Here is a 19979-nt window from a genome sequence, read left to right on the forward strand (position 1 = left end):
CCATCGTCGTTTCACTATAGTGGAAACCCCTGTAGAGTTTCTATGATACAGGGGAGCCGCGCACTCGTGCGCGGCGGGTCATACAACGTATAACAACTAAAATATAAATGCAATTGAGGATTCATTTGATCCAGTTTCATTTATTGAATAACATCAAGCGTATTACATAAACGACGTTTATGTAATACGCTTGATGTTATTCTACAATTTGTAAGTTATGTAAAGAAAAATGTCATTTTTTAATTGGAAGAATTATTAATTATGACATTGCTTGAATTGTAATTTGTTACACGTTTTTGATGTGTCGTATGTTCAATGTTTATAATATTATTTTCATACGTTGTATGACCCGCCGCGCACGAGTGCATGGCTCCCTTTGTATTGTAAGAACTATAAAGTTTCACCACATAGTGAAACGACCGTGGGGGTCACGACGTGATACAATTGACAATAGCATTACATAATGAGTGTGGAGCGCAAACTTTCACAATTCGAAATATTCCAGAAATACGGGTATCTGTAGCGTGCACGTTTGACGGATGTTACTCGTCTAAATTTCTTCGAAGTAGCGCGCGCCGATTGCAAGAGCTACGAAGTAGCGCGCGCCGGGCCAAATCATTAACAATGGTTACTGCGCACGTACGTTTATTCTTGTGGCCAATAATACGGCCCGTTACATAACACTTTATGAAGCATTGACTGTGATTTCTACAACTACTAAATCATAAATCATCCATTCATAAGTTAAAATTGTATTTTACTTAAACTTTAATTGTGTCTTGGTGTTCACTTAATATAATTATAAACGGTATTTGCATTTGACAATTAAACTGTGGTGTTTAGCGTCTGCAGCTAAATTGGACTCCTCAGCTCCATGATATTAGTAAATGTGTATGACCTTAAATATTAAACATAATCTTGACTTTGCGACATCGTAGCGTGGCTGACACAAAAACAAAAATGTTGGCCTGGCTTTTGCGTAACCTTCCTAGTAAATAACCCACGTGCTCCGATAAAAGCCGTTTTGAGAAACCTCGCAAAATGTTCACTGTAGTTAACGGGCACAACGAAGCACTATTAGTAACGGTGTCCTTTACCTTACCTGGGGACCCCATGCTATTATATTTATGTTCATAAACATGAATTGAGATTTAATATGTTTTAAACAATTCAGTAAGTTAGCTCTTGATGTACGCTGTAGTTCGGAAATTTAAACCAAACTCTTTCAATTAACATGCATCAGCCCAGAGGCGGCTATTGAGGGCATCCAGGTGTCTGTGGACGCCTTAAAATTATTATCTGGTGGCCCTTGCTTGTAAATAGAAATAGTAATTTGTTACTTAAATTTTGTTTTACTTAATAGTATTCGGAAATATCTAATCGCAATATAAAGTTCTTTATTCTACTCAAACGTTCGAATGTAAGCGCACGCATGATCTTTGTGAAATCGTGTTGTATAGGGTGTCTAATCCTTGATTGGACAACTCAGCCGTACAGTTTTAACACACAGTTAATTGCAAACGGGTACAGAGCACATCATCGCATCAACATACTGTTAATCTATATGATCAGGTTGTCCAGGACACCCTGCAATTTGAACTATCGACTACTACGTGCTATCAGTATCATACTGCGCGGCTGAGATCGTACACGTGTGGTGTCCTATTTCACTACTTTTATAAGTTTCCGTTTATGTTTGCTGTCACCTGTGACACATTACATACATGACGCCCAGTGTGTAACTGTAATGTGCGTTAGAATAATTAAATTAATTAAATGATTTTCTGCTGTGGTATTGTATGCAGTCATCGGCGAATAGCCATCGGTAGTTGGGGAGGTGGGCCGCCCACAAGCCCCCCGAGTCTGTTGAAGGGACACCCAACACAACTGCCAGCCAGCTCCCATGAGCCGCCTCTGCATCAGCCGCGCTGAACCATGTTGCAAAGTATAAATTGTGTCTTATAATTAATTTATCAATTAATTAATTTATCAATTTATTACTTGTACACTTGTTACAAATGGTTTTATTATAACAGCTTTGACGATTTCATTAAGCTTCTGAAAAAGGACTTAGGTGTACAGTAAAAAGTAAAAACCTGATTTACCGCTGAGTTGGACATGTACTATAGTTGGACATGTACTATAGTTCAGCAGAGTTGAACTTTAGAGTAGGTCGAGTATGCTACATGAACTCTAGTTTGACACTTACCAAAATTCGATAAGAGAACTGCGACTTGGTGAAAGGGATAAAAAACACATTTCGTTATCTAGATTAGCCTTCAATTCAGGTTTTCTATTGGACTGATTTTGAGTATCATATGAAGCCCTGTATGTAGGTCTTATGTATTATCTCAGCATGCGAGCTTGTTATCCCAATCAAATGCCTATGTGATCCGATAGCGTGCAGCAACAGATAAGTAGCACCAGTACATGCCATTAATATCTGTTAAGTGTTCATGACCTGAGCCATTGGATCAAAAGCAGAAAATGAAGGGAAAATATTTTTCGTGCTAAAGTAAACTACCTGGATTCTAGTTCGACACATACCAAAGTTCAACAGAGGTGATTAATGGCAAATTTTAGTTGTCGAACTAGAGTGTATGAATCATAAGAGATAGGAGAAAGGAAACAGCCTTGGTAAATTGGGATCAAAAAGTTTGCGGTAAATCACTGCTTTTGTAATTACAAGGAAATGGTATAAGAAAACGATATTTTTAACATATAATTTTTATTAGTAGAAAGTGGTAGTAGGTGGAAAAACGTCTTTCTCTCTGCCAGTTCGGTGTGGTGTCCGTCAGGGTTGTCCTGTGTTTCTGAAGGCACCATTATTGCTCTTTATGCAGATGAAATTTAGATTTGGTGGGAGATTGTTGTAAAATAACTATATTGCTATTCACAGGTTTTTACTGGCTTTTACTGAGGAGAAAATAAAGAATGTCTTTCAGAAAGTAATGACACTAGCCAGGTATAATGTATCAATTAGTTATCTTATGATAAATTGCCAAGTGATCGTGACACCATGTCAAGATGACTGAAATACATAGCGATTATATTGTAATTATTAGTGATGATTATTATAACCATCAGCTGCATCGTATAGTGAGGTGTCATTATCAAGTTTATTAGTCACTCATTGATTCTTCTGTGCGTAACTTACAGGGTATTTACAAGACTCGTGTCCAAATTTTGAATGGCTTTCAAAATCTAACAAATGAGACAAACAGGTTGATTTTTGTTTTTAATTGTAGATAAATTATTACATTTTAAGATACATATCAAAAATACTCCTAATACGTCAACAATTTTCGAACCAAGCCCCCTTCCCCATATTGGATTGCCTCTAATTTTTCCTCCTTCAAAAATAAACAATTATAATTTCAAATTAGGACACGAGTATAGTCTCGGAACACCCTGTAGTTTGGTCTTTAACTTCTTTCCGTGTTTTATTGATTGGAATTCGAGTCTCAACTGAGGCAAGTTTATGTCTTTTGGTGTTCCACAAACCTTCACTAGAAAATCAGAAAATCAGGCATTTTGCTTCGAATCTTTCGCTTTTGAATAAGTAAGGTATCGTATCATCTCAGTGATAATGTAAACTGTAAGCTACAACAATGCCACAGCTTCATCCGAGAGCGTCCACACCACAACCACCAAACAATTATTTAGCACGTTTCAGGATTGCAGCACTAGTAAATATCAGTTCATTTCCGGGTGTGCAATTTCTTACAACACCACCCTGTATTTGTTGGGTGGAGCATTGAAGCATGAGATCAGTGAGACCTGGTTTTACAGTTAGTTGTAGGTAACTCCTAGCTCATAATGCGCCCATTATTATCTTTACTCTAATGTTTGCTTCAACTCCTTATTGTAGATGTAAAACTTTTGATATTAACTTTATATTAAATTTTTGGAAGAATAAATTTACCGATGATACTAACTAATCTATGTTTCAATACGTGGACTTAATTAACCAGTAGATAAGTTTCGTCACCAACAAACTTCATTTAGCTACCGAAATAATCATGCTTTGATTCGAAGCCTTCAGAATTGAAAATCATTCTGCACACTTGACTCTCTTAACTCTCAAGTCAATTATTAAATGGTTTCAGTATCCTTTACAAGATTTATCTTAATTGTGGTTATAGAATTTAATATCAATAGTGTCTTAGAAGATCAGTTATTGAAATTGTTGCGAAAGAACTGTGCTTATTTAATCTACGTGAACCTTTATAGGAATAATGTAATTAGTTTATTTCGAGTGCTTTTGAATGCAATTACCCTTATTACATAATTCAGACTTTTATACAACAATTTATAGGTTTTGACTGGTTTTAATATATCCCCCGTTACCGTTTTCGGAAATTGTTAAAATTCCAATCGAATATTAAATATTTAATAGTATAAAAATGTAAACCTGGAATAGTTTATATACGTATTGGCTGTTGTCTTGACATTTAGCTAATCCCGGCGAAATGCCTGTGGATTTTTAATTTACCATAAGCGTTACAGGAATTGTTAACAGAATAAGTTAATATTTGCGTCTATGACGACATTTATGTGTCCATTGCCTGGTAGTACGACAATCCTGTCATGATCAAGGAAATGTGCAACAGATTACAGAAACCCAGAAAAGGGATAACATTACACCAGAAGTCACACACCGGACTCAGTGAAGGAGGAGTGTAGAAGAACATTCTACCGTATGCCACCATTGCTTCCTCAGGACCCCAGGAACTCGATCATTCAGTTAAGATCATCGATCTAACTGAATGATCGAACTCCCCATCAGAGTTATTTTTACACCTGGTAAGAAGTTACAGGACATCTTCTGCCGCTCTCGTCCACTGGATAAGAAGACTTGTGACCTTGGTAACCCTAACAATTGTGAGATCTGCCCTAGACTCACAGGAACAACATGCTCAACAAAAGGAGCTATTTACTTAGTTACTTGCGAGTTATGTGGTAAGAGATACTGTGGGGAAACTGAGAGAAGCCTCCATGCTCGTCTGATGGAGCACAGACAGGCTGCTAGGAATCCTAGAGCACATCCAGAGAATGGGGTTGGACAGCACTACGCATCTCTACATCCTAACCGAACCCCAGTTTTATCTTTTAAGTTACTTGATTTACAGAGTAAAACTGTTCGTAGAAAGATTGTAGAAGCGATGTATATATTGAGATTAAGTCCTGAAATGAATGATCGTTCTGAGTTGAGTTATTTGTACAAATATTTAGTCGATGTTTAACTAGTAAATAATGTATTGATAGGACTATCTTGGATAGTAACCATGACAACCGAGTTATCGTTGCTTAAGTGCTGATTTTATCATTAGTTTTTACACAATAACTGTGAATTCTGAACAACCAGTTTTACGTTTACTAATCAGTTTAGTATCATGAGTATTACAGTATTTAGTTGTATTAGCTTACATTTCTTCTTGTCGTATTTTTTGTTGTTTTGACATTTTTTGCAATTACATTTTTTGGGTCATATTTCGTAAATTTTATTTCTCTGTTTTTGTTTTAATGTTATTTTAAATTTCTTTCCGTCGTTAATTTTTACACATGTTTAACAATTTTATTACAGAACTGAAGAAGACGTTGTTACGTGGAATGATTATTTCAATTCAATAAAGTTTCTAGCCTAAAGTTTGCTGCTTCAATTTGTTCGCAAGTTAAGAGTCTAAAGAGAAATTCTCCAAGAGAAATCATTTTGCTGTTTATACCAGCGTATTATAATTAATCTCATTTGATATAACTTTAAAATATTCATTATTCGATCCCAACCAAATAATGATCTCCTAAAGTTTGATGGATTCAGGATTGCACCACCCTAAGCTTAATTTCACAATACTTAAACCATTGTCCATATTAGAAGGAGGAGTTTGTCTGCACAGTGCAGAAGTCTGGGTCAGCTAGTCTGTTCATGTCTTATTGGCTCCTTCCCATACGCAACGACGGTTTTGCCTCCATACAGAATGGTGGTTAGACAGTATTCTGGAGTTAAGCCTGTCTTTAGTCTCGGGAATATTAGAACAGCAGCTCATGGCATTGTTCAAAAGACAATGAACATGAAGTTGATAGTCGCTATTAATTAATTAATTATTTAATTATTCGGGATATGTCCACCCTTCAGATTTGGGAGTTGCTCTGTTTCTGGGCTTGTTTTGCAATCTTAACTCTTTATATGTAGAATTGGTATAAATTTTGGATATTCAGATTTTTTAAATAAAATTTTTGGAAGTAGTTAATTTTACCTGATGTCAGCAATACATACAACTAATTTATGATTTCAATACGTGTGCACTAATTAAACTGCAGTAAGATGAAAAGTTTAACAAAGATCACCAACACAACTGTCATTATAGCTCAGCCGAAAAAAAGCTGGCTTTTGAATTTCGAGCCTTCAGACAATTGCGAACATCATTCTGCACACATCTTTCTGCTAACATTCTTAATTATCCCCATTTAATTGTATAATTGGATTTCAGTCATCACAAATTGACAATATTTAATCTTAAATTGTGGTTTTTTTATAGAATTTTATTAAATTTCAACTATTGTCTTCAGGGAAGATGCAGTATCTGACAATTTTGTGTTGCTGAGAAGTAACTGTCCCTTATTTAATCTCACGTGACACCCTTATATGGGCAAGTAACTGTTAATCTCTATGCTTCACTACGTTCTGAGTGCTTTTTAGAATGCAATTACCATTCCAACTACAGATACTTCAGCCACTCCCTTCATATTTCATACAATATGGTATCAGAGTTGTGACTGGTTTTCTAATATTATTATCCGTTACTCAGTTTTCCCGGAAATTGTTAAATCATTCATCAAATCTGAAATATTAAATCACATTCATTAAATAGTCATAAAAATGATAAAACCGGGGAAGTAGTTAGCTATCGTGATTGGCTGTTGTCTTTGACCAACTTTTAGTATCAGGCTGTAAATCGTGTGAGATTTTTTAATTTTCACCTCAGGTACAGTTTTGTTACAGGAATTGTTTAATTGATAAGTTATTTTGTAGCGATTCTATGAGACAATGTTTTTAATGTTGTGCCATCCTGGGCCCTGGCCTATGAACGACAATTGTCACAAATATTTCACCCGTTGAATTACTTTGAAACAGTAAAGTTAGAATAGAATATGTTAGTAATCAAAAGTGAATAAAACAATCATCGTTCTTTGACCGGTCCAACCCAAGAAAAATTCAGGCGCTTAGGTCCCTCGATTTTCACTCGCTACTAAAATGCTAAAATTAGTCACTAAGACGAGCAGACGACCTTGGAGGAATTAAACCCTAGCTTTTCCCAAACTTTAACCCTTAACCCTCACACTAACCAAGTCCCGGCGCTTTAACCTTATTTAGAACAGCCGTCAGCCAGGAAATAATACTGATTGTCAAAGTGTAAAAAGTTCGTTCCTCGACATCTACATTCTACACCTACTCTTATTTTCTTTGCCCATTCATTCGAAAGTAATAATGCGTTTACCAACATTTACAAATTTCATGATTTTGTTATCGAGTTTTGTTCTGACTTGTGAAACTAACTGTCAACCCACAAGCGGGTAATCTCGACAGCAGGGTAATCTTGACAGTAGGCTAGTCGGCATTAGATGAAATAATATGCAGCCTCAGAAAAAGCAATATATTGGTGAACATAATGAACACCTGGCCTTCGGTTCAATTGAGACATCAGTCTCTTTTCGGCCAATTTTCGGAATGAAATTTAGTACAAGATAACAAAATATTATTAAATTTATCCTCCAACTTGCTATCCGATAACGGTCACATGATGACCACGCCATATGTCAACTTCTCCGTCATCCTGCAGTATTCTGAGCCTTAACTTTTAAATCGTAATCCGGAAAATTTAATTTCATCTATATCGTAGAAATATTTCGCTCATATTATAAATTAGTTTTCTGGTTTTCTGCAGTAAGGGACTGTGGTAGATACCGATCTGAAATCGAATTTTCCCTCAAATAATTTTAGCGGAAATCAAATAATCTCAGGCATATGTTTTAGGGGTATCAAAACATATTATATCAAACATAAATCAGACCAAAATAGGGCTGGGAGAAGGACCTAGAAAAATGGGATGTAGTGGTATGTAAATTGTATTACGGGAGTGAAGTATTGCCTGCGGAGGTGAAATATTGCCTGCTATATCACGGGAGGAGTGTTTGTTTAGTTAATGTGTTTGGGCCCGACAAAGCTCAGTGAAATACCCTCTCTCGTGTGAGTCGTGACTGTACGTGTATACTCTATGTATTATTACCCATTAGCGCTTTATTTTTACATAATGGCACTTTGTCTTTGTCCCGCTTCAACTTTGTTTTACTTGGTTGTTATTAATTGACTCTTCTTCTTCTTCATTTCGTTTCGTGGTCAGACGACTATATTATATTTGGGAGTTAGATATACTGATATGATTAAATTTGGTTTCATATTTAGGATTTGTTTCTGAGTATCTCTAATTAAATAAATTTATTCTAGTCCAACTATTTATAACGAAGAATTTTTCGTAAAAGTTTAAACTCCAGCGTGAATAAGCATTGAGCGTTGTGTTGTCAGATTTCGAATCATCTTGAATTACAACCAATCCTCTTCCCTTATGTAGTTGACCGTCCAGTTATCCGGAATTATGGTATCCATTTGGTAATCTAATTTAACTTACAATTATCATCGCTAGCTCTTTTTAAAGGTTTGATTCATACCGTAAATCTTACAGGTATCACTTTTAAATTTAAATATCGGTAACAGTTTTCAGCAGAACTGAACTGCGGTAGTTGTGGAATGTGGTCTTCTACTTTTATACCCACTCCTTTACCGACTAGTCTGTCCGGTCAATCCGGCGATAATATAACTCAGTAAGTGTATATAATATAATACCAAAGTGAAGCAGACTTGCTTATTGTGAGAGGATTGAACATGGCCTGTGTGCACAAACAGAGGCAACACGCTGGTGGGGTAATATCTTGCAAATAGTGCGATTCCGCATCTGCCACACTTATATGTTGCCTCTGTGCATAAACAATAAAGATGAATAAATTGAACAAGTTTATGCATCAATCATTTTAACGCTTTTAGTTTTGGCGAGTTTCAAATTTTGGCCTTTTAACATTTCGCGTTAATTAATTTAATTAATTAATTAGTTAATTTCGCAATCGATTTTATATTCGTTAACCGTTCCTTATATAATTTCTTTGCAGAATAAACAAGTCTAAATAATACACCTAAAAGTGATCTCTTCTGATAATTACATATCACTAGCTCATGAACTGATGTGACGTTGGGAGAACATATATCTGAAAGTGTAACCAAGTGAAGCAGCAGAAGCTAGCGTGATAACAGAGTTGAACAGATATTGTAGTAAAGAGTAGAGTGCGATATGCTCAAGTGCTGCAAATCTAGCCAGGTAACATTTCTTTGATTTATTTCCTTTTTTAGTTCGGATGTTTTCTGTTAGCATGTAGCTGTCAGAATTATTAAAATTTCATCCCATGTTAATTTAGTTAATTAGAAAAGCGCTAATTAGAAACAATATTCTAATTAGCCTGCTCTCGCGCAAAGAAAAAATGAAATTAAAATCAAAAAATGTTATCAGATGACCTCATCTGTAATCTCTTAAATCCTATGACAGACCAGTTAGAGCCTGTGGTTGGTTTTCAGCCTGTCATCGGCAGTTCCTCGGTTTTGTAAAATTATCCCATTTGTAGAATTAGAAATCTTGTTTTACGTCAGCAACGGTATGACGTCAGTTGTAGAATTCAAAATTTGTTTTACATCAGAAACGGTATGACGTTAAAACATATTAATTAAAAAATCTTCAAATTGACGGGAAATAATTAGATATTCAGATGAATTCCTAAAAATTACAGGCTTGCTCAACAATTTTTTCATAAATAATTGATTATGAGATGATCGGCAATACCTGGCGTTTTTATGCCGTCTACCTAACCTTGAAGTAGCCTCGCCATTCTCTTCACGTCTAAATCCGTTCATGCGTAACCAATTATGATAAGAAACGTGCTCATGACATCTAATTAATATCTAGGGTTATCTCATATTATTAAATATTAGAGGGAGATAAGAGGAACTTCTGCTGTTTAAAGAATAATGAAACTCCGTAGAACCGGATTGATGGTATTCTATAACATACATTGTACGGGATAAACTTTAACAAATTACATGTTCCAAGGACCCCACTACAGTTTAGCGAAGTGTTAATAGAATATTAGGACTTTTTGCAACGTCTTGATTGGATAATGTGATAAGAAGTCTCCTCATTTTCACCCGTCCGGTTTCAGAAAATCGTTTTGAACTTGGCAAGACAATTACTTGATCATACACGCCTCACTAAATTTTTTGTTATCGTATGAAAGTTACTAATTTTTCTGGTTTAATGTTACAGATAGTACAGAGTATTGACGATAAAACATCTTGACCGGAATCGACCGCTAGCGGTTTTATTTATCAATGTGATCGCCTTATGTTGTTTTTTCATCAAGCTCTTGCCATTCCTTAATTTTATCTCAGTGGTAAGACATAAATCCAAGTTAAAAGGCTGATTCGTTTAGAACTTATCAATCGATACCAAATTCCGAGGACCTCGTTGATAATTTTTACCCAAACCCTTATAATATGGTCGCCAATTATTCTCCAGGAGATTATTTACAACGTCACCTGCGCTAATTTTACAAGTCAGTTTTATTAATTAAACAATCTCATATCACTGTCTGTGCCACCCTTTTAACTGATGGTTATTAGACAGTATCTACTCAAGAGGTAATGAAGGGACGTACTCCAGCATGCGGGTTGGAGTATCTCCCATTACCAACCTGTCATCAAATGTCAATCATGTAAACTGTAAAGGGCCCTGAATTTCCGGTCATGTCGGCCCGACATCAGTGATGTCGGGCATCATGCCAACTCCTGTGTCAGAGTATTTACACTAAACTTGCACTAAACTTGCACTAAACTTGCACTAAACTTGCACTAAACTTGCACTAAACTTGCACTAAACTTGCACTAAACTTGCACTAAACTTGCACTAAACTTGCACTAAACTTGCACTAAACTTGCACTAAACTTGCACTAAACTTGCACTAAATTTGCACTAAACTTGCACTAAACTTGCACTAAACTTGCACTAAACTTGCACTAAATTTGCACTAAACTTGCACTAAACTTGCACTAAACTTGCACTAAACTTGCACTAAACGTGCACTAAAGTTGCACTCAACTTGCACTAAACTTGCACTAAACGTTTACGATCTAACAAAGGGAACTAGTGTGGATCATACATTTCTGTGACGTGGCCGCTAAAGGTGGAATAAAGGAAAATCCCACTATCCCAGCTATCCTTATAAAGTTATAAGTCGGCACACAGAGCATCATAAAAATTAAGCAACTTGTGTAATGTTCACAAAGTTTCACATTCTTCGAGATATATAATAAAAGGGACATTTGATAGGACAAATTACTAAGCGTAAGTAGGAATTGTAACCTTTCTTTTTAAAATGTTCATACCAAGTCGGAGTACACAAAACTAGAGCAATCGGTCGAAGATAAAAATTGAAAATAAAGTATCCTTATTTTATTGTCAACCCCTTTAATATTTTAGTTAAGTACAGATAACAGCCTGTTGATAGATGGGGGAGGGGGGGGGGTGCTAATCAACCACCGGTTGGAATGAATGTCTACGGTCTCACGGTGTCTGTAGTAGGCGCTCCAGTGATACACCACAGGGAATGATCCTAACTATGTTCAGCACTCTGGTCCCTTATATTATGCTGAAATAATATGAACCATGGAAATGCACATAATAAAATGCTGATTTAGAACTCAGTAACACTAAGTCTTAACCTTGCACTGCAAATAACGTTTATACAGACTTATCATTTTAATTTTTAATTCTATCTAGCCAGAAGAAATGGCCATATTGTGGTCCTGGATCATAAGCGTCGCCGGGCCCTTTATCTTTTTCTTGAACGTAGTAAATTTGAGAATTGCTCCATAATCTGAGAGCTATCAAATTGATTTTATCTATAAAATCTGAAAAGTATTTAATGAAAAAAGTGTAGATTCGTATTAATTACTAAGCGCAACATTTGTTTTGACACTTGACCACAACAAAATCTATTTTTCGGACCTGTAAGATGAGGAGTGCTTCCGCCAGTCACCACGTGTCAAAATATACTCCTGCTCCGCCTCCCTGCCACTAGCAGCCACCCTGCCACTAACCGCCGCCTCCCTGAAACTAGCCGCCGCCTCCCTGCCACTAGCAGCCACCGCTTCACCGATTGTTAAATATGTTAGTTACAGGCTTGAGCCTTACGTTCAAGTTTTAACTCTTCTGCTCATTGCTCACGAGTGCTTAAAGCTTAATTTATTTTACTGAAGATATTTTAAACTAAAAATATTTTCTGTTAAAAATATGCTGATTCCTTAATCAGAAAAGACAACTATTCGCTCTTCTTTCGTTATGAACTTTATCATGCAGTCCCTGAGTCCCTAACCCTCGAAGCAAAATGTGGAATAATTTGTGTGGGGACAAACATTCTCTCGATAAAAGAAACACAATTTACTTTGTTTTATAGTTCATAAGTCTGTAGCTGCCCCAGGACCTCCAGTGACGTCAATAGTTTGGGTAGTGGACATGAGGACTATCATGGATCGAGTGTGCTAGCTAGTAAAGTAGTAATGGTGTGAAAACTCTGGATAACCGTGGGGAGTCCACACATGGTGTGAAGTGTAAAAGCTCACTCTGTCACATAACTGTCACATAACAGTCACATAACAGTCACAGAACAGTCACATAACAGTCACATAACAGTCACATAACAGTCAGGGACGCTCTGTCCAAGTTTTCTAGAGCAACAATGATTTTATAAAAAAAGTTAAAACAGTTGCTCATACGACACTTCAATTTTCGTATAATTTGCAAGCAATTCTTAAGTACTATGGTCCGTGTTGACTGCTAGGGTTAAGCTAACATTGACGAAATTTCAAAGTACGTGAAGGTTGAAACCAATGGACCTTATCAATTTATAAATAACTGAATTACAGTATATATTGATAGATAGGTTTTCTGAATGGTTATTGCATTATGCGTTATAGTTGTGACTTGAATATGTCCTTAATAAGTAGTATTTAAAGAGATTATTTTAGAAATTTGGTTCGTGTTATGACTTTATGAGTAATAAACAAATCTAATATAGAACACCATTATTATACACGCATGTCATAGTTCAGTAGTTACTAGTTATGTAATAGGACAGTGTCCCGGTAACACGACATCTGTCCGACAGCGACATCTGTCCGACAGCACTATTTTCTTGTGTTTGAAGTGATATCTCAAATTTGGTACATAGAAATTTACCCAAACTTGCACAAATTATTTGTCTTAAAGCTATCTTACTATCTAGAAAGTTTCAAGAAAATCGTATCGTTGGATCTCCAGATATATGCCTTGGAACCACTGCAAACCACCGAATTGGAGATATTTTTTGTGTTTAAGGTGATATCTTAAATTTGGCACATAGAAACTCGCTCAAACTTACACAGATTATTCGGCCTATAACCACCATACTTTATGGAAAGTTTCAAGAAAATTGTACGGTAGGATCCGACATAAACTATTGTCCGGATAACCTATTTTCTGAGTCGGACAGATGTCGCTGTCGGACAGATGTCGCCCAATCCAGTGTCCCAACTCCCGGCGTGACAACCCCGTGTTTTACCTGAACTTGATGACGGGACTGCCAGCCTCTACTGGTCACGTGATAGCCAGCTCCAATGTGGTCACGTGATAGCCACGCTTTATATGGTCACGTGATTCAGCGAGGTCACCAACTGGTCATTTAGCGGTAATCGGGTAATTGCAATTTGGGAGCATCTGTTCACGTCTGAAATCACAACATAATATTCAGTGAATATTATTCACCATTAGCTTTACTCTTCGCTGTACCGGTACTCCAAGTTCTGTCTTTGTAAATTTTGTAAATTATTATCGGTTCAACATTCAACAACATCCAGAGAATTTCCCACCGCTGATGTTGAAACATCGCCACTTTTAAACACCGCTGCCGCCAGGTTTATACCACGCCGATAACCGAAGTAAAATGTTACCTAGCTGGACAAGTTCATTGCTTCCCGTCCCACAGTTCCTACATAAAGAGAGTTTACTTCACGGCAGGAATATTTTAAGTGACATTTACTGAGAAATGAAAGACAATCGTTTTTGTTCTGAAAGAGACGAGGTTGTTATCCGACATCTTGATACGATTTTAAAAACCTACACACTCCCAATAGGTGGCATTGATTCTGTCTAAGGTTTTAAGTTTGAATACTGGTCTCAATCAGCCACTTACGTCTGAACTGCTACTAATCCTTAAATAAAATCCTTGCCGAGGACGCTCTTTAACATTGGGTTACCACGTTTATTCGCAGTTAATTGAATAAGGTGTTACGTTAACAGGGTAACTGGGACAACTCGTGTTTCTTTATCATTAGTAGTAGCCCATGGTGAGGAGTCTCACACTTAATTTAATATTGTATTCTGAAAACCTGAACCTATGAAGTGTTCTCATCATTTCTGTGTCCTCCATTTTAAAATCAATTTAAAACTCGTAAAACCAGATAGTAGCATAATTTGGTCAAACTTGAAATTAAAAGCCGATTCGTTCTTGATAACACTGTTTTCCTGTTTTAACCCTTGTTGAATTATTTAAACCGTCCGGCATGTATTTTACATTTGTACATATTAAGTTTTCAATTGTTCCCATGGTTTCATTAAACAATGAACACGTACCTGTGGAAAAGGTTCAATATTCTTCACGCCCTGGTAATTGGTTGCCCTGGTAATTGGTTGCGTATAGACGTCAGGCACGACAGAAAGAAATGTTTTAAATTTGTCAGACCACGACAGTTGACCATGGTATTGGTATAATGTGATTATACTATCGGTACAATATATCAGGCCTTTTTTATATTAATCTTTCGTCGTTCCATGCATCTCAACGGTCAAGGTATATAATATCCCCTGGCTGATATGTACGGGGGACTGGTGATACATGATATTTTGATTTAGTCAACTTATGATCGGTTGTGGTAAGGCTCGTAACGTGTTTTTGGTCATGTTTCGACTTTGACATTTGAAATTTGTTACATTTTGCTGCTTTATAGTACATTGTAATTGAGCTACGTTGCATTAAATGGTTATCTACGTTTTTACGTCATAAAAAGTGTTAACGTCAATGGTTTCATGTTAGATCGTGACCAAGCCAGTGCTGAACTTTAGAACCACCAAACCTTGCTGTTATCTTGATTTTATTCTCGTAATTATATTTGGTGCAAATCTGTCCTCTTTCTCTTGATGGGTTGTGTTGAACAACTGTCTCCGTATTCTATAGTCAGTAGCTGCTTCTTTGATACCGGATATTATTATTTTACTGAAATGTAGCCATCATAAAATCCCATCCTCAAGGATCGAGCTAGACCTTGTAATTATACCACTAAAAAGTTCTGAAGCAATATCGCAACAAATCACCATCTCTACTAATGTCCAAGCGTTTACACAAATGAATTCTGTAGCTGTTCATTGTGTACTTCATTATGTTCTGCCTAATTTGTATATTTCTGAATTGCTTGCTTAGACTGTTGAGTAATGAATTCTTGGTCGAAAACTTCTCAGGCCCAAAGCTTCAGTCTTTTCTTATTATTCAACTTTTTGCGTTATCCTTTATGCTATACTTTTGTGTTGTGATCACTGTGAGTCGTGAACAGTTCGTCATTTCTCTATATTATCCTGTGATTATGTTGATAAGACTGTAATATTTTAATTTTGTGAACTCTAAAAATTAAACTAAATAGACAGCATTTAAGGAGATTTAGAACATTAAATATTTTTTCGCTTGCGTATGCATTCACAATACAAGATATGATAAGTTTCACATGTTCTTTTTCGGTGTTACAGTACTCATTGTTGGTTTATCATTTTCCATTGTTATTCGTCATTCATTTGAAACATAATCCTTAGTCCTTACTTTATTTGAACACTATAATTTTCCAAGGAAGTTACAGTTATTCGTCATCCACCTAAAATATATACTTAACGATAACTTTCCACCTCAGTTATAACATAATAAATCGAATTAAAATAAATTTGGAATCGATTCTACATTTATGTTAATTTGATTTTGTATGTGATTTCAAGTTGTTCTATTTGTCTCGCACTAAGGGCTCTGTTTGCTTCCTGAGCCTTTAGAATCGTATCCTGACCAAAAAACGTGGCTAATCATGATTCATTCAATGATTTTTATTGTTGGATCTGTCCTTGTCCGATGTTTGATGTGATCTACTCTTTCTTCTTACATCAAATTGTTGCAGTTTCGTTATTTTTTCTTTGTTTCCTGTTTAGTTTCTAGGTGTCTTTGCTAAAACTAAGGTGTCTTTGCTAAAACTAAATTGAAATTAATATATTATCAGAGGCAACATATGTAAAAATGTTTTTATGTGCAGCAAATTTGGAGACAAAAATACCGTAATAAAGTTTTTAAATTTGTCAAATTTTCAGTTTTTAAGTAATTTCAGGTTGGATTGTTCAACAGCGTTGCTTGAGGTAGTATGCTAAAAATGTGTTGTGTGGTCAATAATTATATAGCGTACGCCACAATCTAGATCTTTAAAACGAAGTGCGAGTTTCCGAGGCTCTAGCATGAGATAAATGGAAAACAAGCAAAGGCATAGATTTCAAATTCAATTAACAAGGTGTATATTTTATTTCTCCTCTGAAGTTGTGAAACGACTGTGGGGTGTTTCGTTAAATATTAAGTGAGCGGTGGCAGTGAATATGGAGGCTCAGGTGATTTGTGGATTTATAGTAGGGGTTGGTGAGCAAGGAGACAAAATTTCTATAAGATGGTCTTAGATTGTTGTGTTTAACAAACAATTAACTTACGATGTGTCTCACGTAATATCTTACGCTGAGTGTCCTGAAAATTCAAAATGTATAAACCTAAAATTATTCATGCAGTATGCTACAAATGTTGTGGTCAATATTTATATAGCGTACTCAACAATCTAGATCTATAAAACGGAGTACGAATTACTGTTTCGTTTTGTTTCATTTCGTTTCGACTATTAAAAATATTTTGAACTAACAAATCCGACCATTTCCGCAACCCCAGACCGGTCGTTTCTTTGGCCCGTTAAGCAATTTTCAAACACAATATTTTTCGGCGACTGCAATTGCATAAGTAATTCTGCAGCGTTAGAAAAATGAAAATCACAAAACGGTTTTATTAAAATATTCTTGCCATATTATAAACGAGCAGTTTTTATGATAGTGCATGTTATAGCGTTTTATTTTGCTTGCTCGCCGTTCATTTGTTAACATAGGCCCAAGTTTCTACTATCATGAATTTCAACTGTCCGCTTTGACCTTAAGAGTTTAGTTTGATGATCTTTCTCTCGACCATCGACACCAAAACGTCCGTATAAGCAGTTATACTAGCCAAAGCGTGGTTTATCTTATTAGTTGAAGATTGAAATATCAAACTGGATTTGATATGGCTTCTTTTGTTGATGTCTAGACAAACGACATCCAGCTTTATCAAAACCGAAACTTTCCATCCAATTAATTATAATATCTGCCATAAAATCTACCTCATTTCTTATCATAATTCGTGTGGTAAGAGCGTGGTTCTCCTTTCGTTGTTGAAAGCTTAAACGATACTATAATTCATATTAATTATGATGATTAACTATCAATTTAGAACATGCGCTTGTGCGCAGTGAGCATAAAATACTTCGTTGCATACCATTCCAGAATCCAGCCAATTATGTTTTTATACTTTAATGTTGAGAATGGTAGGTGTATGCACTGAAATCGAAGAATTCAGGTATTTTTTGACGCTTCAGCGCTTCATGTCATCACATATTTTGGCCGTATTGAATGTTTTTGTCGATCCCATGTTTTAAAAATTGTCTGTTTTCGCTTTTTTGAGTGGGTCGATCATAACAATATATGGTAGACGAATGAGAGTCATCACTCAGTTGAAATACACAACAGATTTTGTCGAAGTTTTGGCTTTGTGTCTCTGTCAGATAACGTTGGTATAACACTTGACATAATCATGGGACGCACATCAGTCAGTGCAAGTGGTTGAGAAGTTTATCTGTTTTTACTGTAACTAGCAAAGTATCGACAAGTTGAAAGTTAGCTATAAATATTCCAAAGGAGAAAACATATGGTTTATAACATGAGACTAAAGAAATTAGGCTAAAGAAATCTACATCAAAGTTCAAAAACAGTCTGAATTCGGAAATAAAAAACGGTCGCAACATTTGAGCAATTATAGCAAAATTTACCATTTTAAGTGCATGAAAAAATGGTTAACTATGCTATTAGGCTCTTAATTATCATGGCATATTTAATAAACATGTAGCTTGCAACATTCTTCTTCTATTCGTTGAATAACTTTCCTAGAAATATGATCACTTAGATAGCTGTGTGTGTGTGTTGGTAGTTGGACCTTCTTGCTTGTCGATCAATGTAGTTTTTACAACGTTTCCAGTTCACAGTGCGAACACAGTGTTGTAGCGCAGACCGCAGTTAGTACTTATAGTACGTGGTCAAGTACCTTTTTAAAGTGAATTTATTTTAAAGTTATGCAATAAATTTGGAATTTTGTTGACAGTCGATGCAGTGTTGCAATGTGTGCCGTTCTGCACGCCCTCTGCATTTAATTTGTAAATCTTGCGCAAATGTTTTGATTCCGAATTCAGAGTATGTTTGAACTTTGATAAAAATTTCTTAACTTTAAGTCTCAGACCTCAGTCTAAAACCACACGTGTCCTCCTCTTGAACATCTGTACTTGACTTTCAACTTGTCAATAATTTGCTAGTTACAGTAAAATAGATTAAGTACTATCATTCGGCGATGCAGGATTATGTAAAGTTCAATATCATCGTTCGTCACAGACGGACCTTCGACAAAATCAGATGTATTTCCAACAAAATGGTGACTCTCATACGTCTCCAATGTCGGATCCCAAGGTTTGTCTTTACCGAAACTTGAACACCCAGAATAGATCTTTAGTCGATCAGATATTTTTATTGCCGTTAAAATCCGACATTATTTTTCATTACATGTAATTCTTTCAATTGAATTTGCCTAATCAAGTCTGCATTAATCAAGTCTGCATTAATCAAGTCTACATTTTTTGTCTAATCAAATCTGGATATGATTTTCCGGAGATACGAGATATAATAATCGCACATTAACTTGTCTGGTGTGCAGTTAGATGAACACCGCCGACTGATTGATAAAGGAGATAAAGGAGGTGACATGACAGAAAAAGGAGCTCCCCTGGTTATCGTAAACCCGAGGAAGGTATACAAAATATCGTCAACATACTCGGCCATATAGTAATATGTCGATGGACTTTAATTTATTATTTATGGCCCAACAAGACACAACGTGGAGTGAACTTTAGGGGCCCTGGGAAGGGCCATGTCAGGACCATTTCATTTCCCATCTATTTTAAGTTGCTTCCTAGCTTTATTATTTTCTCGCCACTCAGTAAATTTGTATAACGATCCTTTTAAGGGCCCTGGGGACATTCCCCCTTCTTCCCCCTTCTTCCCTCTTCTTCCCCCTTCTTCCCCCTTCTTCCCCCTTCTTCCCCCTTCTTCCCCCTTCTTCCCCCTTCTTCCCCCTTCTTCCCCCTTCTTCCCCCTTCTTCCCCTTATATTCCCCTCATTACACCCTAGTTAGTATTATTATAATGAACATTGAATATGATATGGGATGCCATCCATATAAAACATTTCTTGTTCGAAAAAGTAACTTAGCTACAGCAACAAATTACCACATATTTTCGGCAGAAACTTGTAAAAAATAGAAATAGACTATCATCTATTCTGAAAACTGAATGGAGCGAGACTGAAATCTTTCAATTA

The 19979-nt window shown here is 36.1% G+C and overlaps 1 protein-coding gene across 5 annotated transcripts in view; it reads left to right on the top strand.

Moving 5' to 3' along the window:
• Nucleotides 1-9281: 9281 nt before the first annotated feature.
• Nucleotides 9282-19979, top strand: part of LOC134819195 (sodium-dependent neutral amino acid transporter B(0)AT3-like) — a 36265-nt gene continuing 25567 nt past the window's right edge. For 2 of the 5 annotated variants that reach the window (XM_063828994.1, XM_063828995.1), the window contains exons 1-2: nt 18964-19073; nt 19318-19410. In XM_063828994.1, the coding sequence (XP_063685064.1) occupies nt 19020-19073; nt 19318-19410 (147 nt within the window). In that variant the 5' untranslated portion in view covers nt 18964-19019. Of the gene's footprint in view, nt 9429-18963; nt 19074-19317; nt 19411-19979 lie in introns of those variants that run through there. The other 3 variants (XM_063829000.1, XM_063828998.1, XM_063828997.1) reach the window with 3 other exon arrangements.

This window comes from Bolinopsis microptera, chromosome 8, assembly GCF_026151205.1.
Source record: "Bolinopsis microptera isolate Bmic1 chromosome 8, MBARI_Bmic_1.0, whole genome shotgun sequence".
NCBI lineage: Eukaryota > Metazoa > Ctenophora > Tentaculata > Lobata > Bolinopsidae > Bolinopsis > Bolinopsis microptera.